Here is a 24,758-nt window from a genome sequence, read left to right as displayed (position 1 = left end):
GGGCCTGATCCTGGAGACCCGGGATCTAGTCCCACATCAGGTTCCGGGCATGGAGCCCGCTTCTCCCTCTGCCTGTGTCTCTGCCTCTCTCTGTCTCTCATGAATAAATAAATAAAATCTTTAAAAAAAAAAAAACCTACCTACAAATTCCACACAATTTCTATCAAAATCCTTGCTGGCAGGCACCTGGCTGGCTTTCTTACAGAAATTGTCAAACAGATGCTAAAATTTATATGAAAACTCAAGGGATTTCGAATAGCTAAAACAATCTTGAAAAAGAACAAAGATGAAGGGACGCCTGGGTGGCTCAGTGGTTGAGCATCTGCCTTTGGCTCAGGGTGTGATCCTAGAGTTCTGGGATCAAGTCCCACAACGGGCTCCCTGCATGGAGCCTGCTTCTTCCGCTGCCTGTGTCTCTGCCTCTATGTCTCTCATGAATAAATAAAAAATCTTTAAAAAAAAAAAAAAAAAGAACAAAGATGAAAAAGAACAAAATTACCAATTTCAAAATTTACTACCAAAAAAATTACTACAAAGGTACATTAAACAATGCTGTAAGCATAAGGATATATATACAGAAATCAGTGGAACGGAATTAAGAGTCCAGAAATAAAAACTCACTTTTATGGTCATTTTAGCACTTAAGAGTGCTAAGACAATTGAATGGGTAAGGTAAATGGTGCTGGGACAATGGCTATCCATATGCAAAAAATAAAAATAAAAAAATTGAGGCTGGATCCTTACTTCACACACAAATTTTACATATACAAATTCACTCAACCGCGTCATAGCTCTGAATCTAAAAGCTCAAACTGTAAAGCTCTTAAAACCTAAGAGTACACCTTCATGACCTTGGGTTAGGGAATTTTTTTTTTTTAGGTATGGCATCAAACACAGAGCACAGGGACACCTGGGTGGCTCAGTGGTTGAGCGTCTGCCTTTGGCTCAGGGCATGATCCTGGAGTCCAAGGATCAAGTCCCACATCAGGCTTCCTGCATGGAGCCTGCTTCTCCATCTATGTCTCTGCCTCTCTGTCTCTCATGAATAAATAAAATATATTTTTTAAAAAAAAGCACAAAAGAGAAAGTATATTTGACTTCATCAAAATTTGGCTTCAGCATTAAACTTCTGTGCTGCCAACACTATGAATGTAATTAATGCCAATGAGTTGTACACTTAATAATGGGTGAAATAACAAACTATGTTAAATATTTTTTCAACAATAAAAATAAGTTTAAAAAAATAGCAACATGTTCAAAAAGTTTGTGCGGCAAACAATACCACCAGAAAGCTGAAAGACAACCTACAAATAGAAGATATATACAAATCAGAAATAAAGGTCTACTATCCAGAACATACAAAAACTGACAGTGATTTCAAATAATTCAAGTAAATAATGAGCAAAAGTCATTTCTCAAATATTTCTTCAAAGAAGATATACAAGTACAATAAGCACATGAGAAGATGTTCAACATCATTAGCCAACAGGAAAATGCAAATCAAAACCACAATGAATATGACCTTCAACCTACTAGAATGGCCCTAATTTTAAAAGATGTAGAAAACAGTATGGAAGTTCCTAAAAAATTAAAATAGATATACCCTATGATCCAGTAATTCCACCACTAGGTATTTACCCAAAGAAAATAAAAAACACCAATTTGGAAAAGATATATGCACTCCTACATTTACTGTAGTATTATTTTCAATAGCTAAAACACAGAAGCAACCAAAGTGTCCACTGATAGACGAATGGATAAAGAAGATGTGACATACACACATACACACACACACAATGGACTACTCCTCAACTATAAAAAAAGAATAAGATCTTGCCATTTACAACAACACGAATGGACTTGGAGATCAAGTGAAGGACTTGGAGGGTTAGCGAAATAAGTCAGAGAAAGATCAATGCTGTATGATTACACTCACATGTGCAATCTAAAAAACGAATAAACAGAGAAGCAGAATCAAACCTATAAATACAGAGAACAAAGTGATGATTACCAGAGGGGAGGAGGTTGGGAGGAATGGGCAAAATGGGTGAAGGGAAGCAAAAGATACAGGCCTCCCCATTATGGAATGATTAAGTCACAGGAATAAATTATGTTATGGAATGAATAAATCATGGGAATGAAATGTACAGTATAGGTAACTGTCAATAATGTTATAATAGCACTGTATGGCAACAAATGTTAGCTACACCTGTGGTGAGTACAACATAACCTATAAACCTGTTGAATCATGAGGTTATACAATACAAACTAATGTAACACTGTGTGTCAACTATGCTCAAATTAAAAAATAATAAAATTGTTGGCAAGATTATGGAAAAATTGAAACCCTCATACACACTGCTGATTGTAACGTAAAATGGTACAGCCATGTTGGAAAATTAGGCAGTTCCTCAAAAAATTAAAAGTAGTTACTATACAATCCAGAAATTCCACTCATTTATATATAAAGATGAAAACATAGGTTTATGCAAAAACTTGTAAAAAATGTTCAGAGCAGCATTATTCATAAAAGTTAAAAAAAGGAATTCAAATATCCATCAACAGATGAATAGGTAAATAAAATGTGGTAAAGCCATAAAATGGAATATTATTTAAGCCTAAAAAGACTGTACTAACACATCCAGCCATGTACAAACTTTGAAAATTTTGTGCTAAATGAAAGAAGCCAGCCACAGAAGACCACATATTCATTCTACAATCCCATTTATATAAAATGTCCAGAATAGGCAAATCTGTACAGACAGAAAGTAGATCAATGGCTGTCTGGGGGATGGTACTGTGGGTAAATAGGAAATGACCACGAACAGGTACAGGGGCTCTTAAGGGGGTAATAAAAATGTTCTAAGATTGACTGGTTACACAACTAGGTGAATATACTAAATACAGCTCAACTATACACTTCAAAGGTGTGAATTCTATGCTTTGTGAATTATATCTCAATAAACCCCTTATGTATTTTCTAAAAGAGTGGCTATATTAGTATCAGATCAAATAGATTTCAGAAAAAACATTTTTTAATGTTAAAAAATACATTTTTAAATGAAAAAATTAAATGTCGCCATTTACACAAAATAATTATTTTTATTCACACTTACATAGGGTCAGTCTCATTATTCATAATTATGTTCTATAAAGTTGCTACAAAAAATAAGTTACTGAATACTGAATCATCACTAGGAGATATACAGGGTTAGGTTCCTGCGACCCTCTGGTCACAAAATTTTAATCAACCAATTAATATATAAGGTTGTCTTATGTGTATTTCTGTTTAAACATACTTTAATAATTATTCTTGGTTCATTAACACTGAATTCAGCTAACAGCAGTGTAACTCCAATCACACTATATAATAAGGCTTATATCTAAGATGTATTTTTGGTCCAAGTCCCTGCTCTGCTGTGTCGGGTATACTTGGACCCAAGCTCGAGCTTGTAAATAAACCCTCATGTGTTTGCTAAAAAAAAAAAAAAAAAAAAAGATGTATTTTCTCCATAAAGTATAAATAATCTTCTTGAACCTAGGAACACTAGACTTGAGCTTTATGCTTGCAGGTCATTTTGAACAGTGAAATCACGAAACAAAAAGCACTAAAATGAGAATAACAGCACAAAATTTATCACAAGAAGGATATTAGTTTCCAATTTGAGAGCTGAAAGGCCAGAGCATCACCTTGTTCTATCCTCAGCTGTGGTAAAATATATAAACAGAAGATTTGCCATTTTAACCATTTTCATGTATCCAGTTCTGTAGCATTAATTACATTCATGATGTTGTGCAACCATTACCACCAAAACGTTTTCCACAGTGGCAGCCCATTTTACATTCACACCAGCAATGTATGAGGTCAAATTTCTCCAAATCCCTGCCAACACTTTGGTTTTTTTTATTTGAGACATTGTGGTAGATATAAAGTGGAATTTTTTGGTTTTGATTTACTCTCTAATGACTAATGATCTTGAGCATCTTTTCATCTGCTTACTGGCCACATGTATAGCTTCTTTGGAGCACTATTAGGATCTTTGGGTCGTTACTCAATTGGATTCTTTGTCTTTATTATCAGGTTGTAAGCATTCTTTATAGATTCTAGGTACTAGATTCTTTTCTGATATATGACCAACAAATACTTTCTCCCATTTATAGGTTGTTTCTTCACCTTCTTGAAAATGTCCTTTGATGTACAAAATTTTAATTTTGATGCAGTACAATTTATCAATTTTTTTTTTGTTGCTCATGCTCTTAGTAGCATATCTAAAACTCTGCCAAATCCAAAGTCATGAAGATTTACTCCTATGTTTTCTTTTAAGAGTTTTATGGATTTAGCTTTTATATTTAGGTTTCTGATCCATTTGGAGTCAATTTTTTATATGGTATGAGGTAGGAATCAAACATTCTTTTGCATATGGAAATCCCATTGCCCAACATCATTTGTTGAAAAAATTCCTTTCTCTCACTGAATGGATTTGACACCCTTGTCAAAAATCATTTGGATAGGGCAGCCCAGGTGGCTCAGCGGTTTAGCGCCGCCTTCAGCCCAGGGTGTGATCCTGGAGACCCGAATTGAGTCCCACGTGAGGCTCCCTGCATGGAGCCTGCTTCTCCCTCTGCCTGTGTCTCTGCCTCCCTCTCTCTCTCTGTCTCTCTCATGAATAAATAAATAAAATCTTAAAAAAAAAATCATTTGGATATACTTGGAAAAAATAAACTATTAACACATGTTATATGTCGCAAGAGACAGAACTAAGGACAAAGTGGGAGGGAGACTTCACCATTTAATTCTGTATACTTTTAACTTGTGGGCATGTGAAAGTACTACTTATTCAAACACCAAATTAAATTCATGTTTTAAAAATACAATTATTTGGAAAGCCACAAAATAGGATATATATCTGACAAAGGACTCATGCTTAGAATATATTTTTAAAATTCTCCAAAAAAACATTGGGGAAAATGCAGATAACCCATAGGACAAAAACACACGTACAACTTGAACAGACACATCCTAATAAAAGATATCCAAAGGCCAATAAACATATAAAAAGTCAATTTTACTGATCATCAGGGAAATGCAAATTAAACTACACACCCATTAGAATGGCTATAATGAAAAAAAAAAAAGGAACGGCTAAAATGTCAAAGACAGGTAGCAATAAAAATCTTAAAAAGGGCTGATAGAAATGTAAATTGATACAATCACTTCAGAAAACTATTTGGCAACATCTAGTAAAGCTGAACTTACCTGCAACCTATGACAAGGCAAGTCCACTCTAACACATACAGCCAAGACAAATGTGTGCATATGTTCATCAAGAGGTTATGTTAAAGGGGCAACTGGGTGACTCAGCTGCTTAAGCGTCAGACTCTTGGTTTCAGCTTAGGTCACAATCTCAGGGTTGTGGGACTGAGCACCACCTCTGGCTCAACACTCAGTGCAGTGTGCTTGAGATTTCTTCCCTCACCCTCTCCCTCTGCCTTCTCTCTCTCCCTTGCACAAGCACTTTCTCTAATAAATAAAATCTTCTAAAAAATTTTTAAAGAGATATTAAAGTAGAGTTTTATGAACACATTCATAAGAGTAAAAACCTGAGGGCTGAGGGGGTGGGGGCACCTGGGTGGCTCAGTCAGTTAAGTGTCTGCCTTCAGCTCTGGTCATAATCCTGGGGTCCTGAGATCGAACCCTGCATCAGGCTCCCGGCTCAGTGGGGAGTCTGCTTCTCCCTCTGCACCTCCCCTCGCTCATGCTCTAAAATAATTAAATATTTTTAAAACTAGTAAAAAAAAAACCTATACCATCGTATCAACTATACTTCAATAGAAAAGAAACTATAAACAACTCGATGTCCGACATTTAAATGGGTAAATAAATTTTAGTACATTCATACAACGAATGCTATGAAGACAATGAATGAAGTACATTCATAAGCAACATAAATAATTTCATGTTGAGCAAACACATGCAGTCACAAATTGGTCCATACTGCTTAGCTCCACCTAAATATAAAAAGAGGCAAAATTAACCTGGTGTTAGTAGGATCAGGGATGCCCAGCTGGCTCAGTCAGAGCATTTGACTCTTGATTTCAGAGTTGTGAGTTTGAGCCCCACCTTGGAGATAGAGATTACTTAAAAGCAAAAGCTTTTTTTAAAAAAAAGGAACACAGGATCATAGGTAGTGACTGGAAGGGGACAGTAGGTTTATAAGGTGCTAGCAATGTACTGTGTCTCATTCTGGCTGCTGGATTTATACAAGTGTGCTTGATTTATGTGTACTCACTGAACTATATAGAGTTTTATACTTTTGTTTATGTGTATTTCAATAGAATATTTACGTTAAAAATTACATGTAGTTAAAAATATACTAGTCTCCCATCATACAACTACTCTGTATAAGTAAGTCTGTTTATTATCTTGACTATGCCCCCTATTGAAAAGACAAAATCTTCAGAGGATTTTCTTTGGCATCAAATTGACTTTATCCCATGCTCCCCCAAGCATAAGCTATCTAAGCATGTTGTACCAAGTTTTACACCGTATTAAATGACCCACTGGAATCAACAGTACATCGAACATGCATCAAATGTGCAAATGTAACAAAAATAAACTTTACACGCTGTTCAAAATATGGCTGTTCAAAATCTGGCAGAAGACCTGTGAACACCTCATGTGTAACATGCTACTATGACACATCAGTTGAGATCCAGTCATCTAACTCTATCTTCAATATGTAAAACCTTGAGCGTTTTTGGAACTGGGAAGAACAGGTAGGTAAATTTTAGAAGTATATTATAATCTAGTTTGGTACAAAAGTAGTAAAAATTCTGAAGGTACCTATGTCACAGGTTAAACAGGCTTTTGTGAACTTGCTAATCACCATTTATTCAGCATTTTAATCAATTTATCAATCTGATTGCGCAATCCATAATTGGAAAATCCTCTTGCATCTGTTTCTTTCTAACTTGATAGTACAAACATTAACGATTCTAAATGATCTTTAGTTCATATTAAGATATTACAACATAGCTTACTGATATACTCTAAAGGCAAAACTTTACATTTACACTTTACATTTACTCAAACTTAAGCTTTCAAAATTATGAAGTCAGACTAATTATAAATTAGTTATATTCAACTCAAATAAAAGTGACTCATCAGATTCTAAGTCAGGACAAAAGTAGAAAACTGATGGTCTATGTGGTATTATTTGGCCAGGATGGGGTGTTTTTAGTTTTTTTTAAGATTTTATTTATTTATTCACACAGAGAGAGAGAGAGAGGCAGAGACACAGGCAGAGGGAGAAGCAGGCTCTATGCAGGGAGCCTGATGTGGAACTCGGTCCCAGGACTCAAGGATCATGCCCTGAGCTGAAGGCAGATGCTCAACCGCTGAGCCACCCAGGAATCCCAGGAAGGGGCGTTTTAAATTCAAATTTTACTGCTTTTAGGCTGATGTGCTTTGATACTTCTTGTCTTAAACTAGTTATCTGCCTGGCCCATAAAGTCATATCTGAAGGCTTGCTACTATCTCCACATGGGAGAGCCACATATAAATATAATCTTAATCTCTACCTCAGTAGCCTCATTTGTTTAAAAAAAAAAAACTGAGAATATATATTACCAAGCAAGATAATATGAAGAAATTTTTTTAAGATTTTGAGGGGCACCTGGGTGGCTCAGTCAGCTAAGAGTCTGAATTCAGCTCAGGTCATGATCAAAGGTTCCTGGGGCTGAGGAATAGGGCTCCCTGCTCAGCAGAGAGTTTGCTTCCCTTTTTCCCTCTGCCCCTCCACACACGCCCCCCTCCCCTACTTGTGCTCACTCACTCTCTCTTAAATCTTAAAAGGTTTTATTTATTTGATATTTATTTGAGAGAGAGAGAACAGGCACATGAGCAAAGGGAGGAAGAAGGGGAGAGGGACAAGCAGCCGCCACACAAAGCCCAGAGTCCAATATGGGGCTCTATCTCACAACCCTGAGATCATGACCTGAGCCAAAATCAAAAGTCTGACACTCAACCAACTTAGCCACCTCAGGGCCCCTAACATGAAAGTTAAAACACTTGAAGATGACATTTTTTTTTTAAGATTTTATTTATTTATTCATAGACACAGAGAGAAAGAGGCAGAGACACAGGCAGAGGGAGAAGCAGGCTCCATGCAGGGAGCCCGATGTGGGGCTCGATCCCGGGTCCCCAGGATCACACCCTAGGCTGCAGGCGGCGCCAAACCGCTGCGCCACTGGGGCTGCCCGACATTATTTTATAGATAAGGAACATGAAGTCTAGTCAGAGTCAAATAAACTTGTTCACATCTAATTCTCTCCTGCCACCAAGGTTCATTTCATATATCCTTTTATATACCTCACAACACAAGGTGATACTTAACAGAAAGCAGAATTTTGTATTTGAAGAGGACAGCTAAAATGCTCTCTTCTCATCATTACTGTCAACTCTTCAGACTCACTTCAGGCTCATAAACATACTACTTCAGTGAAATGATTCTAAGTTCCCTACTCTCATGTCTGCTTTATTCCCAATGAAAACCAGGTAGAAATCTTCTGAGTGACATTAGGGTTTTTTTGTATAAGTATAATGTAAAGATTAGTTTTTAAGTCATTCTCCCATTAACTGGAAAAGAAATCTGCAAATAATTTGGATATTAGCATTCTATCAATAAACTGAACACGGGATAACAAGTCAGATTGGTCTAAAATTATTATTTTAGTTATTTGTGATGTTAGAAGAAGAAAGCTGGAAATTCTCATTCTTTCAAATCCACTGAGGACAAGAGGCCAAGCTGTACATAACACAACTCCTTCAAATCCAACTTGTAACCAACCCAAATTCAAAGGTGGGATGGGACCATCAGAAAACATAATAAATATGTTCAGCTTTGCAAGCAAAGATACCATATCAGGAATAGCATGTAGATACTTATGTAACAAAATAAAATAAATTTTTACGTTTTAATGCACAAAATTCAAAATATAATATAGAGATCTAATAAATTCAGCATTACTTAGTAAATAGTAAAGAAACCTTAGTAAATAAAGTGTTTTGTAATACAGGTCTAAAGAATTACAAAATACTTTTTTTTAAAGTTAACATTTTGCTTAACTGGGAGGACGTAATTAACTTGCCAAAAGTAAAGGGGTTTCCTTGCCTGGCTAAGGAATAAAAACTCACAAACCTACCTTGATTTTATTTATTTTTAAGAAAGTCTGCCATGATAAGATATTCCATTTTAAATTTTCTGATTTATAAATAAAATCTTAAAAAAAAAAAAAAGTGACGCCAGGGTGGCTCAGCAGTTGGGCATCTGTCTTTGGCTCAGGGCATGATCCTGAAGTCCCAAAATCGAGTCCCACATCGGGTTCCTTGCATGGAGCCTGCTCCTCCCTCTGTCTATGTCTCTGCCTCTCTCGCTCTGTCTCTCATTAATATATAAAATCTTTAAAAAACTACAATAAAATAAATAAATTTTCTGATTTCCCCATCCATTGTTTTTCCCATGAGTTGGGAAGGTCATGAGAAGTACTCAGTCTGCTTATGTACTTTTAGTCGAGCTACAGTAGAAACACTTTGCCATCTAATTGGAAATGAAACAACCCACACTCTACTGTGTCTTCAAAGTGTGACATTTGAAATCCACTTTTCTCATTTGTAATGATAGGTACACACTGGTAATTAAAATTTTTTTTGGTAAATGTCATGTTACAGTCACACATATGTCTAACAAGTTGTAACTGCATGATCACTGCAACTTGTAGCACACTTTTAAAAGAGAAGCACAATCAGTTCACACAGTCTTTGTCACAACTAATCATTTGCCACTGTAGCGTGAAACCAGTCAGAAATACATATAAACAAATGGACATAGGTGTGTTCCAAAAATTTTATTTATAAAACACAAATTTGAATTTTAAATAATTTTAACATGTCACAAAATATTCTTCTGAATTTTTTTCAACCATTTAAAAATCATTCCTGGTGGGGGCGGCGGGGGGATCCCTGGGTGGCTCAGCGGTTTGGCACCTGCCTTTGGCTCAGGACGTGATCCTGGAGTCCCAGGATCGAGTTCCACACATCAGGCTCCCTGCATGGAGCCTGCTTCTCCCTCTGCCTGTGTCTCTGCCTCTCTCTCTCTCATGAATAAATAAAATCTTTAAAAAAATAAATAAAATAAAATAAAAAATAAAAATAATTCCTAGGGGCACTTGGGTGGCTCAGTCAGTTACGCATCTGCCTTCAGCTTGGGTCAGGATCCCAGGGTCCTGGAATCAAGACACATGTCAGACTCCCTGTTCAGTGGGGTATCTCCTTCTCCTTCTCCCTCTGCCACTCCCCTTGCTTGTGCTCTTGCTCTATCTCACTCTCTCTCAAATAAATAAATAAAATCTTTTTAAAAAAATCATTCTTAGCTCATGAGTCAGTTAAAACCAGGCAGCAGGCTAGATTTGTCCCATGAGCCATAGTTTGCCAACCCTTGGTCTAGAGTGAAATCCAACAATTAACAAGCACAGAACCCTCAATCAGAATTGTATTGCCTTACTCAAGAAGAAAAAGAACCAAGGATTATCCACTGTCTGAAGAAGACTCCAGGACAAAGAGATCAACATATCAAGGGAAAAAGTTAGAAAATAAAGTCAAGGTCTTTCAGAACATTAGCTGACATAAGAAAACAAAGAGAAGGAACACCTAAGGAAAAAAGACAGGAGAGAGTGTGACCCCTTGAGTGTTAACATCCAAACAGTAATAGTTCCAGAAAGAATGGAGGGAGAGGAAATTAGGTATCCTTATAAAAAAATATATTTAAAATTTAAAATCTTGTTACTATAAAGATTATAAGACTAACAGAAAAAGCACAAGAAACTTTTAAAAACAATTAAAGAGGGAAAAAAATCAATAGAGGCACATCACTTTATTTTAATGAACAAGGATAAAAAGATATTAAAAGGTTCCAGAGGGGCACCTGGATGACTCCTTTGGTGGAGCATGCAACTAACTCTTGATCTCGGGGTTACCAGTTTAAGCCCCATATTGGGTATAGAGGTTACTTAAAAGTTTTTTTAAAAATTGTTTAATCTTAAAAGGTTCCAAGAAGAGGCAAATAAAGCAAAACCCAACTGGAGTCATACAAAGAAACAAAATCAGACCAGTATCAGCAACACTGATTTAAGACTGGAAAAGCAGTGTCTTCAAAGCTCTGAGAAAAAAAAAGTTTAACCTAAAATTCCATATCCAGTCAAGCTACCCTTTAAGCAGTAGAACGAAATAAAGAGAACATCAAATATGCAAAGGCAGGGGAGGAGAGGGCACCTGGGTGGCTCTGTTGGTTTTGGCTCTGGCCAACTCAGGGTCCTGAGATCCAGCTCTACATCTCAGCAGGGAGTTGGCTTGAGATTCTCATTCTCCCTCTCTTTCTGCTCCTCCCCTCACACTCTATTTCAAATAAGTATATGGACAAATCTTTAGGGAAAAAAAAAATGCAAAGGCTCAGGGTACCTGGATGGCTCGGTTGGTGGAAGATGCAACTCTTGATCTGGGGTTGTGGGTTCAAGCCTTATGTTGGGTACTAAGATTACTTAAAAATGAAAAAATGCAAAGGCTCGAAAGTTTTATTCTCAACTCTTTCTTAGGATGAAAACATAGGGGAATAAACAAACAGGGAAAACATCAGAGGCTAGGGTATGTGTAAAGTAATTGGAACCAAGATACTCTTCATAAAGTAGCTTGAAGGATTATACCCTTAGTTGGAAAGGTGTATATGGGGATCCCTGGGTGGCTCAGCAGTTGAGCATCTGCTTTTCGCTCAGGGTGTGATCCAAATTCAAGGATAGAGTCCCACATCAGGCTTCCTGCATGGAGCCTGTTTCTCCCTCTGCCTATGTCTCTGCCTCTGTCTCTCATGAATAAATAAAATCTTTAAAAAAAAAAAAAAAAAGGAAAGGTGTATATGCAAATAATAACAGTAAATTTTAAAAGAATAAATCTGACCAATAACATACAAATAAAATTGTCTGTCACTGCCTGGGTTCAAAGCAAGGAATTCTCTCCTGAGAATTTCCAAATACAGAGAAGCCTATAAAGTACACCCTAAATCAACATCTGTCAGTTCTAAGAAATGCTAAATTAAAAATTAACTTCAGTGATTTTGCATTGGTGGCACCTCACAGAAGCAAAAGCAAAATACTCTCTGGAGGCTGGTTCCCACAAACCAGATGTGGCAAGTTTCATAAAGAAAGCCCATAAAGGGGGATGCCTGGGTGGCTCAGCAGTTGAGCATCTGCCTTCAACTCAGGGCCTGATCTCAGGATCTGGGATTGAGTCCCACACTGGGCTCCCTGCAAGGAGCCTACTTCTCCCTCTGCTTGTGTCTCTGCCTCTCTCTCTCACTCTGTTTCTCACGAATAAACAAAAAGAAAAAAGAGGAAAGGAAAGGAAAAGGAAAAGGAAAAGGAAAAGGAAAAGGAAAAGGAAGCCAGCCCATAAAGAACATGCTCACAATCCCAAACTATAAATACTGGTAACACCCCTTACTATAATCAAGTAGGAAGAGCCAAGTAGTAGTAAAATAAGACCTCAAGACCTTCACATAATGTAATTACCCAATATAAATATGAAATCAAAATAATTTTGGGATGCCTTTCACTCAGGGTGTGATCCCAGAGTCCCGGGATCAGAGTTCCACATTGCACTCCCTGCATGGAGCCTGCTTCTCCCTCTATGTCTCTGCCTGTGTCTCTCTCTGTCTCTCATGAATAAATAAAATCTTAAAAAAAAAAAAAAGAAATCAGAATACTTTTGGTATTTTAAAAATACAAACAAATGAAAAACAGCAGTAAACACTGCTAAATCTAATTTAAGGGAAACTATTTACAGTAAAACATGTATGTGTGTTGCGTGTGTGTGTGTGTGTGTGTGTGTGTAAAGCATATAGGAATAACTCAAAGAAGATGTGAAAAACCTCTCCAGGGGTCAGGGGGAATGTATATACTATTCAAAAACACAGAAAATTATAGCTAATTGAAAGGCAAATAATGTTTATGAATGGGCAGACACTGTATTATAAAGATAGCATTTTCTCCCTAATTAACCTGTACAGATGGTCCCTGACTTATAATGGTTCGACTACTTCTCAACTTTCCAATGGTGTGAAAGTGATATGAATTCAGAAAAAAACATATTCTGAATCTTGATCTTTTCCCAGGCGAATGATATGCAGTACCTATTTTCTCATGATGCTGGGAGCAGCAGTGAGCCACACCTCCCTATTAGCCACATGATTATGAGGGTAAACAACCAACACACTTAAAATCATTCTGTACCCATATAATCATTCTGATTTTTCACTTTCAGCACAGCATTCAGTAAATTACATGATCTATTCAACACTTTATTACAAATTAGGTTTTGTGTTAGATGATTTTGCCCAACTAAAGACTAACATAAGTGTTCTGAACTCATTTAAGGTAGGCTAGGCAAAGTTGTAATGTACATGAAGCTGGGTGTATTAACACATTTGGATGTTTGCAATTTACAATGGGTTTATTGGGACATAATCCCATCAGCTATTAAGAAAGATCTGTATATTCAAAGGAATTCCAACCAAAATGCTAACAAATTTTTTAAGTGAACTTTCACAGGATTCTAAAATGTGTAACAGCAGGATGCCTATGGGTGGCTCAGTCAGTTAAGTATCCCACTCCTGGATTCAGCTCAGGTCATGGTCTTGCAGTCATGAAATCCAGCCCTACACTGGGCTCTGCACTCCATTCAGAATCTGCTTCAGATTCTTACTCCTTCTTCCTCCCCCTCTGCCCCTCCCTGCTTGCTCTGCGTCTCTCTCTAAAAATAAATAAATAGATAAATAAATAAATGTTTAAAGCTAGAAGTACAAAAAGTCAACATCAGTGAAGATCCTCTTCAAGGAACACCTGGGTGGCTCAGCGGTTGGTGTCTGCCTTTGGCTCAGGGCGTGATCCTGGAGTTCCAGGATCAAGACCCACATCAGGCTCCCCGCATGGAGCCCGCTTCTCCTTCTGCCTGTGTCTCTGCCTTCTGTCTCTCTCATGAATAAATAAAATAAATAAATAAATAAATAAATAAATAAATAAATAAATAAATAAATAAATAAAATATATATTAAAAAAAAGATCATCTTAAAGATGAACAAGGTATATGTGGAAAGTGAAATTATGTAAATGAACAAAATTTATTACTTATTATAAAGCTAAAGTAAGATGGAAAAAATGGGGGAAAAGTCAAGTGTATTCGTTATCTATTGCTGCATAACAAATCACCCTCAAACTTAGTGGCTCAAAACAACAATATGTTATCTCAGAGTTTCTTCGAGTCAGGAATTTGGGAGTGACTTGGCAAGTAATTCTGCCTCAGTGCCTCTAAAAGGCTGCAGTGATATGTGAGCCAGAACTGTAGTCATCTGAAAACCTGACCATTCTAGAGAATTCACCTCCAAAGTGGCCCATTCACATGACTGGATATTGGCAAAAGGCCCAGTTTCTCTCCACTTGGGCTTCTGTATAGGATTGCTACAGCGGCAATCATTTTCATCTAGAACAAGGGATCCAAAGAGTAAAGAAAAAGCTGTGTGCCTTTAATGACCTAGCTTCAGAAGTCACTTTTAATTCTCCTGTATTTACTCTCTTAGTTTCCCAGACCAGTTCTGAGTCACTGTAGGGGACACTATAGAAGAGTGTAAATACCAGAGAGAGGAACACTGGGGCCATCTTGGAGGCTGGCTACCACACCAAGTCACAGTAGGCTTAGAATAAATGTTCAACTTACATAACCAACAAAGGATCAGTATGCAGAACTTATCAAAATTCTTGTAAATCAAAGTTTTTTAAAATGTGAGCAAGCAGGATGCCTGCGTGGCTCAGTGGTTGAGCATCTACCTTTGGCTCAGGGCATGATCCCGTGGTCCCAGGATCGAGTCCCACATTGGGCTCCCTGGATAGAGCCTACTTCTCCCTCTGCCTCTGTTCTCTGTGTTTCTCATGAATAAATAAATAAAATCTTAAAAACAAAATGTGAGCAAGCTAAAGAAAAATAGAAGATATACAAATAATTCATAAAAGCAGCAATATAAACTGCATATAATAAGCATTCAGAAAGTATTATTCATCAGTACCACATAATTCTTGCTATTTGCTTTAAATATTTTTCTAAAAATAATACATTTATGTTCATTCAATCCTTCTCTCCCCACCCCCATTTACCCCTGGGACCAATGTCCACTCTAGAAACTGGCTAGGGATAGAGGTTCAATTTGTGGCCACAGAAGAGACACACACTAATGTACCCAACACCATGAGCCCAAACTCTGAAGCTGGACTCAGAAAAGTGATGGTCTCAGTCAACCAGTCATAAATATGAAAAAATAAAAAATCAGTAGGCTTACAGTGAGCTATTTACGAAATGTCAACTTTAGTTATTCAGTATAAACATATGAATTTTGCTACCCTCTAGTATTCTATAACCTAGAATTTTTCCCAACGACTACATCATTTCCTGATTACCCTTTTTTGGTCTCAGGATCCGTCTTATGCTATTTAATTACTGAGGACCTAACAGAGCTTTTCTTTAGATAGATGGGTTTTATCCATCAATATATATAATATTAGAAGTAAAAATTGAGAATTTTAAAATATTAATATTTCAATAGCTGATAATTCACTTTTATTAAAATTAAATGGTACATTAGTTTATTTAAAAATAAAACTGCATGCTTAAACAACATTTTTATGAGAAATAATTATATCTCCAAAAACAAAAAGGCTAAGAGTGGCGTTGTTTTTACACTTTTAAGCCTCTGTAATGTCTGGTTTAATTAATACATTCAGATTGCTGAATATATGCTTTTGCATTTAATCTGTTGTGACAGATTGTTTTGTTGAAGAATATGAAGAGAATAGCTATGTATTTTTAAAAAGGGAAGACTATTTTAATGGCCTTTCAAACAACAGTGTGGATATTCTTTGAATACAAAAATATAGAGTCAAGGCATCTGTCTGGCTCAGTTGGTAGAGCATGCGACTCAGTGTCATGAGCTTGAGCCCTGTGCTGGGCATGGAAATTACTCAAAATTTAAAAAATACATATATACATATACATACACACACACACACACAAACACAAAGTGTATTTCTTTCTTTTTTTTCTTTTCTTTCTTTCTTTCTTTCTTTCTTTCTTTCTTTCTTTCTTTCTTTCTTCTTTCTTTTTTAAGAGCGAGAGAAAGTGTTTGCAAGCAGGAAGATGGGGAGGGGCAGAAGAGAGAATCTTAAGCAAGCTCCATGCTGTACTCCAAGACATGGAGCTCGATCTCACCACCCTAAGATCATGACCGGAGCCAAAATCAAGAGTTGGATGCTTACCTGAGTGAGCCACCCAGGCTCTCCTGAAGTATATTTATTTCTTAAATGTCAGTAACATTGTGCAATTTCAAACCATACTGATGAACATTTACTATTCCACTATAGTAATATAGTGAACTTCCACTATATTAAAATCTACTTGTCTGCTTTACACTTTGAATCTCTTTCCTATGCATAATTTTGTAACATGATGCATTGGTCAACTGGTCATTTGGAAAATACTCGTTCACTGTGTAGATCTTCCAAATGTTGACATTTCGTTGCACACTATCAAAAAAAAAAAATTTGAAACTTTGATACACTACCCAACCTTATCAGAAAAGCCTACAAATATTGAGAAGCTTTCAAGCTCATGGTTGCACATACAAGTTTACTCAAAAATCCTAATTTTCATTTAAAAGCTCAATCTCTATCACTGGCAGCATATGTTGGTTATTTTCCTTGAATTGACAGGCTCAATTCACTCATTTTTGAGAAAATGGCTGCCAAAGCCACATGTCTGAAAACCATAGTTTGTCAATCATTGTTTTTTTTTTTTATTCCCAATCAGTTTCAAGTAAAAATTAGTTTCCATGAAAATAAAGAAGCTTATTTAGCTTGGAATTCAAAGGACTGCACAAGTACTTTTCTTCTTATGCTTCAGTCTGCAGCAGAAACATTTAATGCACATTTCCCATTTCATCACACAGAATTCTCAAAAAAAATCAAGATTTAATAAAATAATGTCCTAATGCTTCATAAAAAACAAAATGAAACTAGCATGTTTTTTGCTGCTGTTTGTTTTTACTCTAAGTGTACTGTGGTAAAAATATAATGACTCTTTTTTTTTTTAAGATTTTATTTATTTATTCATGTGAGACAGAGAGAGAGAGAGAGAGAGAGAGGCAGACACACAAACAGAGGGAGAGGCAGGCTCCATGAAGGGAGCTTGATGTGGGACTTGATCCCGGGACTCCAGGATCCTGGGACTCCAGGATCCCACCCTGGGCCAAAGGCAGTCACTAAACCGCTGAGCCACCCAGGGATCCCCAATACAATGACTCTTAATATGGTTTGGAAGCACTATCTTAATCCTTGCTAAGATGCCAGCAGTTTCACACATCACTGCTTTTGCATCACTAATATAAATACCAAAACAGTGAGTAAGGCAAATAATAAGTATTATTATGAAAAGTTTTAACTTTGCCAGTGTCTGAAGGGGAATCTGAGACAATCTCCTCAAAATTCTAAGGACCAACTTTGAGAATCACTACTTTAAGGTATTCTCAGTTAGGGTCTGCTAAGAATATAGATAATGAAATAAACAGATCCTTCTAAAATTTTCGGTGTTACAGATAGTAGGCCATGTAAAAACTTAGGTCTTACAACATTACAACATTACATTACAACTCAGAGTTCATGAGTTTTTACTTTATAAATTTTAAGTAGCTGGAGAGATTGGAATGCAAATGATTTTGTCAAGTGTGCTGTACATCACTAGATACCAGAAAAGTCTAGAAAAACACCAACAATTTAGGTTCCTTTGTCTTCTGTTTACTGAATAGAAGTAGTCATTAAAAAAATGGGGGACAACTGGAAAATAACAGAAATAATAGTTTTGGGGGTCTTACCATGTGCCAGCACTATTATGAAGCACTTTACAATGTATTAACTCATTGAATCCTCACAATAACACTATGAAGTAGGTTTAATTATTACCCTTGATTTACAGATGTTAAGAAACTTATTCATAGACATTCTAGTAAGTAGTAAATGATGGAGCTCAAAAATGAATTCGGGTACTCTGAATCTTGAATTGTGTGCACTTAAACAACCACAGAGCATTTAACCAACCACAAAAGTATTTCAGTTTTCTCTGACACATCTTTAATGACTGCTTGCTGATGACTATATTATCATTCAAAAACTCAAGCTTGTTTATGTAAATAGGGCATTAGAGAAAGTAGGGCCTAAAAAAATCTTAAACAGATAAGCCACAGAACTAGCAACCTGCCATGGGGGGGGTGGGGGGGGACACAAGAATTTCCAAAGGCTCAAACAGAAAACTCCCCTGAGTGGCTCATAATACTCAGTGATAAAACACAGAACCACTGTGAGAAGATGCTCTTCACACTACACCCAGAGGTATCCCTCTTCCACTTACCATATTAAGGTTGCCATTTCAGACTTTTCACAGTAAGTTGAAGATACAGAAATATAATCATTTTTTCACGTTGATTCTTCCATCATTTCCCACAAATAAGATTAAAATTATGCAGATAAAAAAGTTGGTATAGAAGACAATACAATCATAGAATTTTACAGAATAGGAACTTAAACTGTTCCTACTGCAGAAGATGGTAAGAGGCTGTTTAGTGCCTTAACCAAGGTTACACAGCTAATTAACAGCAGAACACAATGCAAGTTACTCTCAATCCAGTTCTTCATACATATCATGCTATCTTGGATATGCCCTACTAGACGTCTCACCCCCTTCAAGAGTTCATTTGAGAGTTTGTTCAGATGCATCAATACAAATCTGTATTTCTATTGATACATTACAGATCTATATAACACCCACTACTGACATCAAACCCAACCTGAAATAGAATTTTTTAAAAATGGGCAGCCCAGGTGGCTCAGCGGTTTTGCACCACCTTCAGCCCAGGGCCTGATCCTGGAGACCCTGGATCGAGTCCCACGTCAGGATCTCTGCATGGAGCCTGCTTCTCCCTCTGCCTGTATCTCTGCCTCTCTCTCTCTCTCTCTCTCTCTGTCTCTCATGAATAAATAAATAAATAAAATCTTTAAAAAAAAAAAAAGAATTTTTTAAAAATGATGAAGCACTTTTAAAAGCTTACTGTTAAGACTCAACAAGTATTAACTAATTTATCTATTTGGTTTTCCAAACACTTCAACAGTAAATAGATCAGCCATTATGGTCAAATATCTAAATTCATGTTTCTTAAAAGTAGATACCAGAAGCGCACTTACTAAAAATGAGATACCTAGGGGTGCCTGGGTGGCTCAGTCTGTTAAGCATCTGACTCTTGATTTCAGCTCAGGTCATGATATTAAGCCCTGCATTGGGCACTGGACTCCTCACGGACTCTACTGGAGATTCTCTCTCTCTCTCTCTCTCTGTCTCTCTCCCCCCCCCCCCTCTGTCCCTCCCCATACTCGAATGGACACTCTCTAAAATAAATGAATAGGGATGCCTGGGGAGCTCAGCAGTTGAGCATTTGCCTTTGGCTCAGGATGTGATCCCAGAGTTCTGGGAACGAGTCCCACCTGCATGAGCCTGCTTCTCCCTCTGCCTATGTCTCTGCCTCTCTCTCTGTGTCTCTCATGAATAAATAAATAAAATCTTAAAAATAAAATAAAATAAAATAAACAAATAAATACTTAAAAATAAATTCCTAGTATCATCCCCAAATCAACTGGGTGTCTGAAACTCTCAAAATGGCATTTTATAAAGTTCTCCCAGTGATTCTTATTCATTCAAAAGATATTTATTGAACAATCACTCTACAATATCCTAGTGAGAAACAGAAAAGCGAGTACAAAAGCATTTTATATATTAGCTGTGCTAAGAAGAAAAAAAGATAAGGGAGTGACCAACCTGAAGGACTACTTTAAAAAGAGCAGACACAGGATTTTTAGGTGATGAAAATACTCTGTGTCATATTATAGTGATGGATTCATGTCATTATATATTTGTCTAAACCGACGGAATGTACAAACACTAAGAATGAACACTAATGCAAACTATGGACTTTGGGTGATTATGATAGGCAAATGTAGGTCCATCAATTGTGACAAATGTACTACTCTGGTGGAAGATACTGATAACATGGGGAAGCCGTGCAGGTGTGGGGGCTGGGAACGAATAGGAAATCCCTATATCTTCCTCTTAATCTTGCTATAAGCCTGAAACTACTCTAAAAATAAAGCCTTCAAAAAAATTTAAAAAGGGGAGTCAGATAAGGCCTTTCTGAGGAGGAACCATCTGAAGTGAGGAACTCTTCACTCAAGAAAAGTGGTACTTAAACTTAGTGTGCATCAAAATCACCTGGACTTGTTAAAACGGATGGCTGGTCAGAAGGTCTGGAGTGGGGCCCAAGAATTTGCATTCCTAACAAGATCGCAGATGATGTTCATGCTTGCTGCTGGTCCAGAAACCACACTTTGGAGAACCACTGATCTAAAAGGATCAGCTAAAAAATGTGGATAACTTTGGTGTGTTACAAGAACAGAAAAAAAGGCCAGTTAGCAGAAAGGGTAAAATGCACCCGTCACTGTTTGAAAAACACTTAACATGTTGACTTGTTATGGCTCTCTAGACCAGAGAGGAAACCAGTGTTCAATAATACCTTACATTTGCAAGCATTTCACAGTATTTTCACATTTATTATTTCATCTGACTTAATAAGATGTAAGTGAAGGATTAGCTACGTTTTGGAGATAAGGAAACTGAAGGACAGAAACATTATAAACCACCTTTACAGAAAACAATTAAGTGGCAGAACTATGTCCCCTGACCCCAAACCCAGTGTTCCTTCTATAACTTTTTTTTTTTAAGATTATATTTATTTATTCATAAGAGACACACAGAGAGAGAGAAGCAGAGACACAGGCAGAAGGAGAAGCAAGCTCCATGTCAGGAGCCTGATACGGGAGTCGATCCTGGGACTCCAGGATCACATCCTGGGCAGAAGGCAGGCGCTACACTGAGCCACCCAGGGATCCCCTAGAACTCTTTTCTAAAGAGCAAAGCAAAGGATACATATAGGAGTTAATACTAATACATTATTTTCTAAACTCCCTGTCTAAAACTATGATGGCTTCCAGGCTTGATTTGTTTTAGCTACTAGTTAGAAAGCAACATTACCTTAAAATGACAATGCTTAGTCCCATCTACTTTTCACTCCTAGCTCAAAAACAAAGGATGGAGAATGAAGAGGGAATTAACAGACTATTACTCTCTCTCTCTCTCCTGCATAAATATGAGAGCCAATTTCATAACCTCAGTCTTCCAGCCACATCAGTCAAACACAATTCTCATCTTGTGTTCCTTCTACATCTCTCATCTAGTCCAGGTTCCCAAAAGAACACTGAATCCCACACATCTCCCTATACTCATGAGGCCGTGAGCAGTTAGTTATACACACCCATTATCCACCCTCCATACACCCATTATCACTTAGTATCTTCACTATCAAATCCTTATTCTTAATGTAACATTCTTACCTGTATGTCTCAATAATACTTCAAACACAAAACATCCATAACTGAAATCATTATCCTCCTTTCACCACAAACACATACACACCTGCTTCTGTTCCTGAATTATGTGTATTAAAAGCACTGCTACCCACCTAACAAGAAACCTGGAACTCATCCTAGACACATCCTAGTCTCCCCCACACCAATCTCAACACCTCCCAACTTCATTCCCATGGCTACTTAATATTATTTACTACTATTAATTAAATAGCTGCCATTTCATTACTAACCACCAAGTACTAGTTACCCTATGTACACACTTCATTCTATCATAACCCTATAACCACATGAGGTAGGTAATTCTGTCCTTGTTTCCAAACTGAAAAAATTAAGGCTAAAAAAAAAAATTAATCTATCCAAATCATACGTGGGAAGTAAAAAGTAGACACCCTCACAAAGTCCATCCCTTTCCCCATATCAAAATGCTTCCTTAACATGTTATTAGTGCTTTATTAATTCCAAATGCTCATTTCTCTATAAACTGTCAAGATTCCCGTCCTCCAGCCCTGCCTCCCCTTCCTCTTCGATATGTGATCTTTTTGGATAACAAAAGTGATTCTTTTATCCTCTTGATAAAAAAGCCCTTGGGGTGCCTGGGTGGCTCAGTGGTTAAGCCCCTGCCTTTGGCTCAGATCTTGATCCTGGGGTCCTGGGATGGAAGTCCTGCATCAGGCTCCCTAAAGGGAGCCTGTTCCTCTCTGTCTCTCATGAATAAATAAAAATCTTAAAAAAAAAAAAAAAAAAAAAAAGGCCTTCATGGACACCTTGTCTACACTGTACAAGACATACTTTACAGGATGAATCCCAAACCCTTTAGTACAGGTCAGGAATCCTTTACTTGAAGTTCCAAATTTCAAGAGCTTTGAAATGTGAAAGTTTTTCATGAATCTACAACAAAACCCTCCCTCAATTTTAAGTTATTAATGTCTATTCCATCAATGGGATACTTGTATGTTTCACTGCAGAAACATGAATGTGTTTTATAATGACTAGTTAACCTTTATCTCCAGAGATGTGTAAAGTACCCAGTACCCTGAAAACTCCCAATCCAGTGAACTCACCCTTCAAGAAACCTGCTCAATGGTTTCCTTTTCAATAAAGTTCCCCTGACCTCCTGATTTGTCACAACCACTGTACCAAGTACCCACCACCACTGCTGTTGGCAGGATATGTGTTTCACCTATAGGACTATGAACGAGCCCTTCACTCACTATTTTATTCAATCCTAATACACTGTCTGGATCAGTAGGGGCTCATTAATTTACAATGAAACCCAGCTGTCTTTAACTCCCAATTCCCTTCAAAGCTCATCTCTCCTTCACCCCTGAACCTGAGGATATTTCCCAAAACATGCAGGCCCTTCAAAGCTCTTCCGATTCCAGAGTTCTCCTTCCCAATGTCATCCTAAAACTACTTTCCATCAGACGGCTTCTCTCAGCCCCAAACTCTCCAATACCCTTTATCCGCCCCTATTCAGTCGCTAGTCCTTCTGTCCCCCTAGCCTCGAACGTGTCAAGTCCTTCCTTCCACGGCAAGTCATCCTCACAGCCCTTACTGCTTACCTACTCCCTTCTCAGTGCCTCTCCCGCTACAGGCCTCTCCTCCCTCAACACTCCTGCAAAGCGGTTCCCAGCCCCTCTCCTGCCTCCGTCCGAGTCCAGCAGCTCCGAACCTGCGCTCGGCCGGGAGTCCACGCCTTCTCCGCCAGGATCCGCACACCCAAACCTCCCCTGCGGCCCGGGTCCCCTCCCCCCGCCTCCAGCCGCCGGCACCCCTCCCTTCACCCTCCCCTTATCTCTGGCGGCCCACCTTCTTTGGAAGGCGTCCCGGGGCCGTGTCTTTCACCTCTCGGACCCCTCGGGTTCGCTCCGGTCCGAGGAGCCCCGGGCCCGAGCAGCTCCGACCCCAGACCCTCCTCGGCCCAGACCTCCGGCAGGGCCTGCCGCTCACCTTGCTGGATGTCGCCGTTGCTGCCCCCCGGGATGGGCACGCTGAGCTGGCGCTCCGGCTCGGGCAGGCAGCGCAGGCAGAAGGAGTGAAGGCAGGGCAGCAGCTTGGGCTCCGCCTCACGCCGGCTCTGCAAGCTCTGCTGACACACGGCGCAGGTGTCCAGGAGCGAGGCTGGCGGTCCAGGAGGCGGCCCCGCCGACGGACCCGGAACGGGAGCCGAGGCTGGAGCTGGGCCCGGCGTCGCTACCGCCCCCCCGGGAACTCCAGGGCCCACTGAGGCCGCAGGGGCTGAGGCAGCCGGGGCCGAGCCGGAGGAGGCCGCGGACACCCCCCCGTCGTCGGGCCCGGCCGCGCCGCTCTCCGCGCCCGCCCTGCCGCCTTCCTCCTCCTCCTCCTCTACCAGCACCGCGGCGAGAGGCGGCTCCGCCTCCTGCGCCGCGGGCCCGGCGGCCCCGGCAGTTACCGGCGCGCTACCGCTGCCCCCGCCGCCGCTCTCAGCCTCGCCGCCGCCTTTGTTTTCCGCCATGTTTTCCTCTTTGAACCCGCCGGACCGCCCCGCGCCGCCCGCCGCCCGCGCCGCCGCCGCCGCCGCCGCCGCCCCCAGCCCCAGCCGCAGCCGCAGCGAGAGCGGCAGCCGAGAGCGAGCAGGCAGCCGAACGAACGAGAGCGCGCGCGCACGCGGCGCCCCCGCCCTCGCGTCGCGCGGCTGAAGGAGAGCGGGCGCGGCGCGCGCACGTACGCACGGACGTCCTCCCGAGGGAGGCGGGAACTCGCGGCGCGGGCGGGGAGTCGGCCCCGCCCCCCTCTCCGACCTCCGGCACCGGCGTGCTGCGTGCGCGCGGCGGCCCTGCTGCTCGCGGGAGTGTTTAGAGCCAGCGGCCGCGGACGCCGAGCAGCGCTTAGTCGGCGGCAGTGGTTATGAACTCGGACGCAGCGGTGGTGCGGGGCGAAAAGCGGGAAAGGGTAGGAGGCGGGGAGGCCCGGACCGCTCGAGCCGGCGACTCCCGAGGGGCGCCGTCCCCGGGGGCGGGCGCGTCTCGGCGCGAACCTCGCTCGTCGCACGGTCGGACGCCGCAGCCCGCCGGCTCCGAGGCGCGCGCCGCCTGGGGCCCCGTGCCTGTGCCGGCTGCGTTCCT

The 24,758-nt window shown here is 39.6% G+C and overlaps 1 protein-coding gene across 2 annotated transcripts in view; it reads right to left on the bottom strand.

The window, feature by feature from the left end:
* The window catches only part of TRIM33 (tripartite motif containing 33), a 119,578-nt gene extending 95,370 nt beyond the window's left edge, over nucleotides 1–24,208 (bottom strand). Inside the window, exon 1 of one of the 2 annotated variants that reach the window (XM_025994727.2) lies at nucleotides 23,623–24,208. In XM_025994727.2, the coding sequence (XP_025850512.2) occupies nucleotides 23,623–24,148 (526 nt within the window). In that variant the 5' untranslated portion in view covers nucleotides 24,149–24,208. The remainder of the gene's footprint in view (nucleotides 1–23,622) is intronic. The other variant, XM_072766824.1, reaches the window with a different exon arrangement.
* Between the last annotated feature and the right edge of the window lie 550 nt (nucleotides 24,209–24,758).

Source organism: Vulpes vulpes, chromosome 8 (assembly GCF_048418805.1).
Source record: "Vulpes vulpes isolate BD-2025 chromosome 8, VulVul3, whole genome shotgun sequence".
NCBI classification, from domain to species: Eukaryota; Metazoa; Chordata; class Mammalia; order Carnivora; family Canidae; genus Vulpes; species Vulpes vulpes.
This window is presented reverse-complemented; position numbering and strand designations above follow the sequence as displayed.